General features: G+C 33.9%; 2 protein-coding genes across 5 annotated transcripts; one reads left to right on the top strand and one right to left on the bottom strand.

Annotated features, from left to right (window-relative positions):
* The first annotated feature begins 871 nt into the window (after positions 1-871).
* Positions 872-4,362, top strand: LOC123197843 (pentatricopeptide repeat-containing protein At1g79540). The gene has a single exon (XM_044612289.1). The coding sequence runs from the start codon at positions 1,121-1,123 to the stop codon at positions 3,506-3,508; it is 2,388 nt and encodes a 795-aa protein (XP_044468224.1). The 5' UTR covers positions 872-1,120; the 3' UTR covers positions 3,509-4,362.
* A 196-nt stretch (positions 4,363-4,558) lies between these two features.
* On the bottom strand, positions 4,559-8,634 carry LOC123197844 (AP2-like ethylene-responsive transcription factor At2g41710). Of its 4 annotated transcripts, none has more exons than XM_044612290.1 (9): positions 8,261-8,634; positions 7,664-7,746; positions 7,546-7,554; positions 7,372-7,460; positions 6,892-6,965; positions 6,750-6,800; positions 6,579-6,643; positions 5,761-6,395; positions 4,559-4,997 (listed from the first exon to the last, which is right to left on the bottom strand). In XM_044612290.1, the coding sequence occupies exons 1-9, from the start codon at positions 8,488-8,490 to the stop codon at positions 4,944-4,946; spliced, it is 1,290 nt and encodes a 429-aa protein (XP_044468225.1). In that variant the 5' UTR covers positions 8,491-8,634; the 3' UTR covers positions 4,559-4,943. The 4 variants fall into 4 exon arrangements, with proteins under 4 accessions (XP_044468225.1, XP_044468227.1, XP_044468226.1 ...); XM_044612292.1 differs by having other exon boundaries at positions 5,761-6,389; XM_044612291.1 differs by having other exon boundaries at positions 6,579-6,640.
* Positions 8,635-11,216: the final 2,582 nt, after the last annotated feature.

The following is an 11,216-nucleotide window of genomic DNA, read 5'->3' as shown; positions in this document are numbered from 1 at the left end:
TCAAGTTTTCCCCCGTTAACTTTGAAAATCTCATTTATGCACTCATACATAGTTAAAACTAACGATTTTAAAGGTAAAATCATCATTTTGTCTGTATTATAGAAAATAAACTAAAATTAATTAATTTTAAAGATAAAATCATCATTTAACTAGTAATATATTAAAAAAATAAAATTTTATTTATTTTCCCCCTAAACTATAACAACTAACCATTCCCACCCTCAACCAAACTAATGAAAATTTTTATTTTCCCCCTAGGGTTTTATCTTTTCTCTTGCTATTTTCCATCGATTGGAATCGGTTTCATTCTATCGACATTCTCTCACTCTTAAGTCAACAAACTAACAACGAAGGGCAACACAAAAACCCTTTGTCTTCTCACGCATTTGGACGTTTAGTCTTCGTTCGGATATGTCTAGACTCTATTGACAGATCTAATGAAGTAAGATGACTTCATTCAAATGCATCTGGATGATGAATCGATCGTCGGAAAAAGCTAAATAGGGAGTGAGAAAGTGTTGACGAAATGAAGAGAGAGCACCGATGAAATGAAACTGATTCCGATCATAGGAGAAAAGCAAGAAAAACAAAAACCCTAAGAGGAAAGTGAAAACTTTTAAAACTTAGGTTCAAGGAAAAAATTATTAGATTTTAGGATTTATAGAAAAAATAAGATAATTTTTATTATTTTTAATTAAATAATGATTTTAACTTTTAAACTAATTAATTTTGTTAATTTTTGCATCTATGAGTAAAAATTTAAATTTTAATACTTATCAGATAGCAGTGCGGTTTTTACTCTATATCATCTTTCGTATAAATTAGTTTGATTCACTAATCTTATTATTATTATTATTTTGTACAAACCAAAGTGAAAATAGCTGCTTTATTAAATAAAACAATGAATTTTCCTCATTGAAAAACAAGTAGTGTACGGCAGACACCACTTTCCCTCAATCAATTTTCTCGGCAACCAAACAGCAATCACTCATCTCAACAATCAAACCTCAGCGTGCATCTTAGTTTTCTACTCATGCATTCGAAATGTCTTCTAAAACCCTAGCTCGAGAAACCCCTCAGCGACCTCACTCTTGTTCTTGTTCTTCTTCACAAATCTACCATGAAACTCCCTTTTCTTCTTCTCCGCCCTTTCTCTTCTCACCTCGTCTCACCCAAACTGTCTGTACCGTTGTCTTCTTTAACTGTACAATCTTCTATTGTCAATGAAGTCCTCACCATCCTTGACACTATCAATCCCATTGAACCCGCCTTGGACCCTCTAGTCCCCTTCCTTTCTTCTAAAAATATCAACACTATACTCAAGAAAACGCGAAACCCTCTATTGGGTTTTCGTTTCTTTATCTGGGCATGCAAATGGAAGCGTTTCCGCACTTTTGTATCTCAAAATTTGATCATTGACATGCTCTTAAAGCCGAATGGGTTTGATTTGTATTGGCAAACACTTGAGGAGTTGAAGGCTAGCGGTGTATCTATTGTGTCCAATGCGTTTTTTGTTCTTATTTCAGGCTATGCTGAATTGGGTGACTGTGAGAAAGCGTTGGAGATTTTTGGTAAGATGAAAGAATTTGATTGTGAGCCCGATGTTTACACTTACAATAAGATTTTACACATTGTGTCGCGTCAGCAAGTTCTTTTGTTAGCTTTGGCTGTTTATAATCAGATGTTGAAATTGAATTGTACGCCTACTAGAACAACGTTTAGCATTTTAATTAGTGGTTTGTGTAAGAGTGGCAACACTCACGATGCGCTTAAGCTGTTTGATGAAATGATGCAAAGAGGCACACAGCCTAATAGGTTCATTTATACTATTATTGTTTCGAGTTTGTGTCTAGCCGAGAGGGCGGATGATGCCTATAGATTGTTCAAGAAGATGAAAGAGAGCGGTTGTAGGCCTGATTCTGTTGCTTATGATGCTTTGCTTAATGGGTTTTGTAAGTTAGGTAGAGTTGATGAGGCTTTTGCGCTTTTAAAGTCATTTGAGAAGGATGATTATGTTCTTGGATTGCACGGGTATACTAGTTTGATTGACGGGTTGTTTAGAGCTAAGAGATATGATGAAGCCTATGGATGGTATAAGAAGATGTTGGAGGAGAATATTGAGCCTGACGTTGTTTTTTATGCTGTGATGATACGAGGGTTATCAGAGGTTGGTAGGGTTAAGCATGCTATGCAGTTAATGAGTGAGATGAGTTTAAGAGGTGTGGTTCCTGATACTTATTGTTACAATGCCTTGATTAAAGGTTTTTGTGATATGGGGCTCTTGGATCAGGCTCGGTCCCTTCAACTGGAGATCTTGAAGCGTGATACCTCTCCTACTACCTGCACTTATACCATTCTTATTTGCGGTATGTGTAAGAATGGGCTTGTAGATGATGCACAGAAAATATTCAGTGAGATGGAAAAGGCTGGTTGTTTACCTTCCGTTGTTACATTCAATGCACTTATTGATGGACTTTGTAAGGCTGGTGAGCTTGAGAAAGCTAACCTTTTGTTTTGTAAGATGGAGATAGGAAGAAACCCTTCATTATTTCTTCGGCTTTCTCAGGGTGGCAGTCAGGTTCTTGACAGTGCTAGCTTAAAAAATATGGTAGAGCAATACTGTGAGTCAGGATTGATTCTTAAAGCCTACAAGATTCTCACAAAGCTTGCTGAAAGTGGTAGTGTGCCTGATATCAGGACGTATAACATTTTGATTGATGGTTTCTGTAAGGCCAAGAACATTAGTGGTGCCTTTATGCTCTTCAAGGAGCTGCAACTCAAGGGGCTCTCGCCTGACAGTGTAACATATGGAACTCTTATCACTGGTCTTCAAAGAGTTGGCAGAGTAGACACTGCCTTTAGAATCTTTGATAACATGATAGAGATGGGTTGCACCCCTAGCTTAGCAGTTTTTAGGTCACTTATGAGTTGGTCTAGTCGGAGGAGTAAGGTTTCATTAGCTTTTAGTCTTTGGTTCAAATATTTGAAGGAAATTGCTGGTTGGGACCATGATACACTTGGAGCAATAGAGGAACATTTCCAGAAGGGAGAAGTGGAAGAAGCTGTCCGAGGCTTACTGGAAATTGACTTTAAACTTAATGATTTTAGTTTAGCACCTTATACCATTTTTCTTATTGGAATGTGTAACGCTGGAGAACTAGAAAACGCTTTAAAGATTTTTGTAATTCTAGAGGAGTGCAAGGTTATTGTCACGCCTCCAAGCTGTGTGAAACTAATACATGGTCTCTGCAAACAAGGAAACCTTGATCAAGCAGTAAACATTTTCCTTTACACGCTGACGAATGGTTACATCTTGATGCCCCGAATTTGCAATTATCTGCTCAAGTCTCTTCTTCATTCTAGAGAGAAAAAATATCAAGCCTATGAAATTCTTAGCAGAATGAAGTCTCTTGGTTATGATTTGGATGCTTGCCTTCACTTCTCTACAAAGTCCCTTTTACGTCATCATTGGAATACATGGGAAATGGAAAAGGCATCTCCTGGTTGAATTTTGAATGCATAGAAAACAGAAAGCATGTACAATATTTTGGGCACTGCAGAGGAAATAAGTGGAGTGATTGGTGCCTGTTAAATTTTTCTGGGCTCCCATTTCAACCATGTAATCTTCATATATTTTATTGCCCAAGAGTAATCACTCTTGGACCTTACTGTGAGAAATAACAGAACTGAGTCATTAGGAGAGAAGAGGAATTGGATTGGAATTAGTTTGACTAGCCACAGTTAATGTATTTTTGGGGAAATAAACATAAAGATGAGGTTTCTTGATGCGGCAATGAGAAATCAAATATGGAATTCTGAAATTTGAGACAAGAGAATGAAATGTCAGAGGAAAGATTTTCCCTATATTATTTACATTCATGAGCAATTAAAGGTGTACAAATTACAATATGCAAAAAATTGGTGTACAAATTCAAGGGAACAAACTCCTAATTTAAGGATCACATATCCTTAGTTTCCAAAATGTAACATGGAATCATTCCTTAATATGGATTTGATTCGGAGATTTGATGTGGGATCTCCAACAAATTCAATCTAGGAGAGATGGAACATTACCTTGCCAATGGTTGTGCTCATAGAAGTGTCGTTCCATAAGTGTTTAAAAACCCTGTATTTTCTTTAAAATTCATTACCTAGTTGCATTTGTTGGTGGGGATTTCCGAATTTCTCTGGTCTTCCAAGTTTCTAGTTTAGAATTCTACTTTGGGATCTGGTAAACTGGCTAGCTGGTTGGCAAGTAGCTTTTTTCTTCCCATAAAAGTTGGCTATGCACCATTTTATATAGAGATTTGTTAATCTTTGCATTCTTTTAGCAACTCCTGATGAAGTGACCCAATTATCTAATCAGGAAGACCGGGTTGCTTCAAGTCCATGAAATTTACTAAGATGTAAATGAGTTGATTATAAAACAAAACCTCCTCTGGAAAACTGGCATAAAATTTGATCATCTGCTCTGCAAACATATAGTCAGTAAATAAATAAAAACTGATTCTTTTTTATTCTCTTCGTCCAAAAGCGAAAAACTAATGCGTGTAATGTATGATCATGAAGTTAAGACATTAACATCTACGCAAACTACATATTGTTACAGAGTTTATCCTTTGTTTTTTGTACAGTACAGGCTATATATGAAAAAAGCATCACTATGCACTGCTAAACAAAACTTTCCACTCTCTGACTCTTTCAATACAGTGCCAAAGATCATACTTCCTGTTATCAAAATATACTTCTAGACATCTTACACTTTAACACCAAGCTATTCATCTGCAAATACATTAGCCATTTCTGTTTTATATTTTCCAAAGCCCACAGGAATTTTCATTCAAAACACAATTTTGCTATTTGCAAGCTTTTGATTGCCGTTGCTAGAAAGTACTGCATTGCTAAGCTCCCAGATATTAGTGATTAATATACCTGCCTTTCCATCACTCCTCTGGCCGAAAGAAGGTATATGTTGAACTACTCTCTGTCTTAGTAACCTGCATTCCAATGTTGAAACTTTAAATAAGGTCAAATGAAGTAAAATAAATCAGGGAACTGATCCACTAGTTTCTTACTGACGCCAACTATCCAGGCTCATGAGAAAATTACTACAGTATCCCCAAACTACTAAGGAATATTTTGAGTTTATTGTCTCTACCCCTATAAATGTCAACATTCAATATTTTAGATGATCTGGGATTTCTCACTTTCTACCTTTATTAGCTTCAGTGCTACAATAAAATTTTTAGAGCAGTATAGGGCCGCTAAAGTATATAATATGAATTTATCTAGGATTTTGAATAAAAATTCATTTAACTTTTTTACAAATATGTAATATGAGAGGTCGAGTTAAAATCAATATTCAACAAAATTACATATGAAAAATATATTAGTCAGATACAATAATCTATATTGATAATAAATTTTCAAGAAACAAATTTTTGGTTCAAAGCTATCTGGAACAGTATTATTACATCAGTCAAAATATTTCATCAACGGATGAATGGAACAAAATATGGTTTTATTCAAAAATTTTAGCTGAACAATAGCCTTCTTCAATCTCCTTCCTGACTCTATAATATTTGAAATTATTTCAGCTTTTAAAAACTAAAATTTTTTAAATTTCAGATTTTAAAATCTAAACAATAAATGCATAAGATATCTCAATATGTCTTTAGTTAACAACCTATATATTGCAGTACTTTTGTATGAACTCAATTCTCTTAAAGAAACTAGTGCTTTGAAAAAAGTTATACCAACCTCAGGTGTATGAGAATGTCCTGAAGAAAGTGGAGGAACAAGAGATGTCCACAGGATGGGGTCGACTAAGGGATCAATGGTATTATAGGCAGTCAAAAGTGGGGCAGACAAGAAAGGAGCTAATGGGAACACATTCTTCTGAAGAGGAAATCCCCCAGTCATTGCTATTGCAGGTCCAAGTCTCTCACTCCCACCATCATGACTGGTTGATTTTTCAATTGCCTTGCCATAGTCCATCTTGTTAATTATATTTTTGTTCTCATTCTCATCATTCTCATTGTTGTTTTCTTGCCTTTTTAGTGCTTTCTCTTGAAAACTCTTGAAGGCGGCTGATTGTGACAGGATGCTCATGGCAGAAACAGTGGATCCCTTATGATTCTTTCCTTTAAGAGAGGTGCCTAAACGAGGCATCTGGTATGGTTCAGAGCACTGGATTGCCAATTCTGATTTCTTAAGCTCACCACTGATGTCTTCAGCAGAACTATGTTTTCCCACTTCAGATGACTTTGCAATAGATTCTACTTGTCGAGCTTTATTGGGCCCCCACCACTTGATGTAGCTTGTTAGATCAATTTTTCTCTCCAGGCAAAAACCACCTATATATTCACTTTCAGTTGATGGGTCATCACCTGTACCTTCAAATGATGTAGAACCAATAAATAGTTGACACTAATTAAAATAAGGAAACATCAAATTATTCAAGTGTAATCTATTAATGTGTTTACATTCAAATCACCAAAAATTCTCTCTTGTGGCTTGTGATCATAATTACTATTACAATAAATTTCTTTTTAACTTGAAAGAAGAATAGAGCTTACCATAATTCATGTTATTAAAGTATTCAGAACCAGCCATACGAGCAAGTGATGAGTCCCATCGACTACTTTGTGATAGACAAAAACAAAACACGAGCGCAAGAACAAACATCAGTGCAGAGAAATATAGTATTTTAAGCTTCTATGTGTTTCTTATAAGCACAAATAACATACCTAGAGAGTCCACGATATTTAGAGATTCCTCTTGAGAAACCACTACTTTTTCTGCAAGGAAAATGAAGTGTAAGCAATGCATAATTTCGATTCACAGCAAACATTCCATAACATGTCCACACATTTCAAAACAGGTCCTCACCTTCGAAGAGATGCAAGGTAATCTTCTCTTGAGACATTCTGCATCTCATCAAGATCTCTTGTATAATCAGTAACCTGCATCACACACTTAAACATGAAAATGGAACACATGGGATAGCAGTATGCAACAAAATTTAATACCTTGCTTGCCAGGAAGCTAAATTTAGAGAGAACGATTATTCTTCAACAATAACAGTTAAATGAAGCATATGCTTTCCTTGGCAAGCAAAGAAATATGAGTACCATGTTTTCAGAAATCCATACACTAGTCATTATTGATATAAACAGACCAAAAGTGCAATTGGTTTTTCCACATACTAGCATTCTCATAAATTTGAAAAGAAAAATTGTTCTACAATATTAACTTTTCTGTAGTAATTCTCAATTAGTAATAAATAAGGGCAATAAAAGCAAAAACATAAAATAAGATGAGCCTATTTGCTATGCAAAATGAAGTAGTTGAAAGAAATGGTTATCTCACAGGAAAATTAATGAGAGTCCCAGGGCCCCAGTACTTTAAGGCAGCAAGATCATAAGCCCTAGCAGCAGCCTCTTCCTCATCATATGCCCCTAGACATAGTATTAGTTAATATTTTTGACAGTACAACATAACACTGGCCTTAGCAAGTTCAATATATATCTTGCCACAACTTACCCAAGTAGACTTCCATAGCAAATTATGCACCGAGCATTCCATGCACAGTAAGGGTAAAGAGTGTCAGTTAATTTTGAAGCTAAGAGTTAAAATTGTCTGAGTTGATAAAGAGAGTGACCTTGTTTTCCCTTCTTATTCTGATTCTGGTTCCAGGTACTTTTATCCCAAAGGTGAGCTTCATAACGACCTGTCCATCTATGCCTAATGTTCATGAAAATCGATACCATACCCATTAGTCCTCACTCATTATAATGGGATCACAAGATTCAAAATCAACAGCAGACGCAGAAAAATAAGTGATTCCAAAAATGCGTATTGAAGCCAAAGAAAATGAACTTTGATATCAGCTATTTAGTTTGCTCACAAACATAGATGACTTGTTAGGCATAAACGTTTACTAGACGATTAGATCTCATACAGCTATGCTCCACATCATTTATTTTAAACTTTTATTTTCTAAATTATATTTTTTTCTTCTTCTAATAGACAAACTCCTGTAATTGAATACATTTAATTACTTTAATAAATGATCAATTTCTCTATTTTTTAAGTTTGAAAACTGTAGACATATAGATTCTTCTGCCTTTTAATAAATATAAGCAACTTTCCAACGACAAACTTCATATAATCACATATTATCCCCAACCCTTTAACCATTTCACTCACATCCAAAACACACAAAAAGATTAATGATTGCAAGCAGATATATATTCACCTTGTAACTCCACGATAAATGGAGCTCCGTTTACCCGCAGTGCAAGGAGGCATTTTACTGATACGTTCTTTAGCAGTACACCCTCTCTCCTTCTTCGCTTTCTTCAATCCTTTATAAAGCAAAAGCTGATCATTAGCAATCACGGCCTCGGAAGTCTCAGCGGCACCGGTGCCGGCACTACCACCGCCCAGTTCGTGTTTCAAGGCGTGATCTGATGAAGAGGACGCCATGATTAACCCTAAACCTAGGAGAGAGAAAATCAAAGAGACAAAACACACGAAAACACTGTAGCTAGAGAGTTGGAGTGAGAGTGAAATCAGCCGAGTGTGAGGTCTTGTGTTGCATTGGTTGGAGAAGTAAGCGAAATGACCAAGTATGTCCTCGGTTAATCCTTTTTTAAATGATTGTATGATTTCTGTGATGAGGGGGAATGTAAACAGTAAACGCCTAAACGGTTATAACGGCTAGCACGGGGCTGAGGGTAGTTTTGTAATTGAAAGGGGTTTGAAAGTTTTGGCAGGACAACAGCTTCAGAACATGTGGAGACCATAGCCACCTGTCTGCTATTCGGAATGATTTCCCTATATTTATGCTACGTGTCACTGAATTTGTAATTTAGTTTTTTTTTATAGGCTAATTAATTTTGGAATAATTTCGTTATATTTATGCTACGTGTCACTGAATTTGTGATTCAGTTTTCTTTTTTAAGGATAATTAATTTTGTTTTTCATAATCTCATCATGTAATTATAATAATGATAAATTTTAATTAGGTAAATATTGACTTATTAACAACAAAAGAGGCTTAATATTGATTTTGATATTTCATAGGAAATTCTAAATAAATTATTTATGCAAGTATTAGCGGTGATATGATGAGCATTTCACATCAAATTTATAATAATTTGATATAAAAAAATGGCCAGAAGAGTTATGCCCAACCTAAGGAATAATAAAATTTCAAATTTATACCCATCAACTTTTAAAAATCTAACTATTCACTCATTACCTATCTTCCGTTAAAATTTTCTTATAAGATTAAAACTAAAATCATCATTTTATCAAAAATATATAATTTTATCCTATTTTAGCTCTCAAGTTTTGAAAATTAATAATTACACCCCAACCTTAATTTTTTTAGTTTTAAAAAATGATATTTTTTCTCTCAAATCTCTAAATTTCGTTCTTCCTCTCTAACGATAATTCGACTATGACAACTCATCTCCGACAACCATCCAACTATGATGGCGCATCTCCAGTATCGGTCACTTTGTCTCTATCAATAAAAAGACAAAAAGACGTCATCTTTTTATTGACAAAAATGAAGAGACATCTTTACGTCTCTTCGTCAATGGAGATGAAGAGACCTATGCCAAAGATGAGCCATTGTAGTTAAATGGTCGTTGAAGATGAGTCATCATAGTCGGATTGTCACCAAAGAAAAAAGAATGAACTTAAGGATTTGGGAGAGAAAATGTTATTTTAAAAACTAGAAAAATTGAAGTTGACATGAAATTGTTAATTTTTAAAATCTGAAGGTGAAAATAAGATAAAATTATATATTTTTTAATATTTTTGACAAAATAACTATTTTACTCTTTACTTTAATAAAAAATCAACTAATATATAAGTGTTTGAATTTTTAAAAATTGATAAGTATAAATTTGGATTTTACTATACCTTATGTAGGAATAATTCTTTTGGCCTACAAAAATTGAAGTTACATTATTTTGTTAGGCGGTGGGGGTAATTTAGCTAAAAACAAAATATTTAAATTACTAATTTAATATTTTTATTTAAAAAAGAAATGTAGAGACAACCAGAATGATGAATAATGGCTTTGGATTTCATAATCTGGTTGTCTCTTTCACCACCTATGGAATCCTATGAACACTACTGAAGTGAAAGTTGGAAGTAATTATTCTCCTATTCACTTTTTGCTGTACAGTAACAAAAACGCTGTGCAGTGTTTGGATCTCAGCCGAAAGACTCCTTTCCACCCATGGTTTAGTTTATTATTGTCAAACTAATACTCATGACCTTTTAAATTTTCAAATTTAAAAGTTTATAAAATTCGTTAGTGTTAAAGTTATAATTATAATTAAACTAATAAATTAAAAAAAATGTTTATCTTATTTCTTCTTAGTTTTAAAAATTTAAAATTTTTCTTAAACCTAAGTTTTGAAGAATTATATTTTTTTTTTCTAGAATTTAGAGTTTTTTTCTTTCCATTTTCAACCATCGAAATCATGTCTAACAACTTTCTTCAGCACAATCTCTTTATCTCCCGATATGCTCTCTCTTTCTGACCGAAGGAATCCCTCCTAAAGTTTTGTCATGCACGAAGATGAAGAGTTAATTCATCTTCATGCATGACAACTCATCAATTCGACAAAAAGGCAATTCCTCGTCGTGAGCCAACATGAAGACCCCTCTCATCTTGTGGACAACGCAACACAATTAACCATTATAAAAGAGATTAATGACAACACAAAATTGCCTGAAAATCCAACCGAATCTATCACTTGATTTCGATCAATTTTTGTATGGTTTTTGCATCAGAAAACCACTAGGAAATGAGAGAGTGCCAACATCAGGATTGACAACTCACTAAAGTGAATAACAAAAAAGAAAATTATTGAAAAAAGAATCATTTTATAAGAGTATAATTGCAATACTCTAAATTTTGAAAGGGGATGTTATTAGTAAAATATGAAAGAGTAATGTTATATACATAAACAATAAAATATCATTATGTTATTAAATAGTTAAAAATTAAAAATAAAATATTACCTAATCATATGAAGATACGTTGTTGTTTGTACACAAATTATGCACATAATATTATTAAATATAAAAACCCTAGATGGTAAGAAAGGGGGAAAGAAAGAGGGAAAGAAAGAAGAGTTATATTTTTAAAACTAAGATAAAAAAAAGTTAACAATTTTTAAAATTAA

This window comes from Mangifera indica, chromosome 15 (genome assembly GCF_011075055.1).
Source record: "Mangifera indica cultivar Alphonso chromosome 15, CATAS_Mindica_2.1, whole genome shotgun sequence".
In the NCBI taxonomy this organism is placed as follows: Eukaryota; Viridiplantae; Streptophyta; class Magnoliopsida; order Sapindales; family Anacardiaceae; genus Mangifera; species Mangifera indica.
This window is presented reverse-complemented; position numbering and strand designations above follow the sequence as displayed.

Coding starts and splice junctions, on each gene's coding strand:
- LOC123197843 (XM_044612289.1), top strand. CDS start 1,121: ATGAAACTCCCTTTTCTTCTTCTCCGCCCTTTCTCTTCTCACCTCGTC.
- LOC123197844 (XM_044612290.1), bottom strand. CDS start 8,490: ATGGCGTCCTCTTCATCAGATCACGCCTTGAAACACGAACTGGGCGGT. Junction 7,747..8,260: donor ATTTATCGTGGAGTTACAAG/GTGAATATATAT, acceptor CATGAACATTAG/GCATAGATGGACAGGTCGTT. Junction 6,801..6,891: donor TACCTTGCATCTCTTCGAAG/GTGAGGACCTGT, acceptor TTTTCCTTGCAG/AAAAAGTAGTGGTTTCTCAA.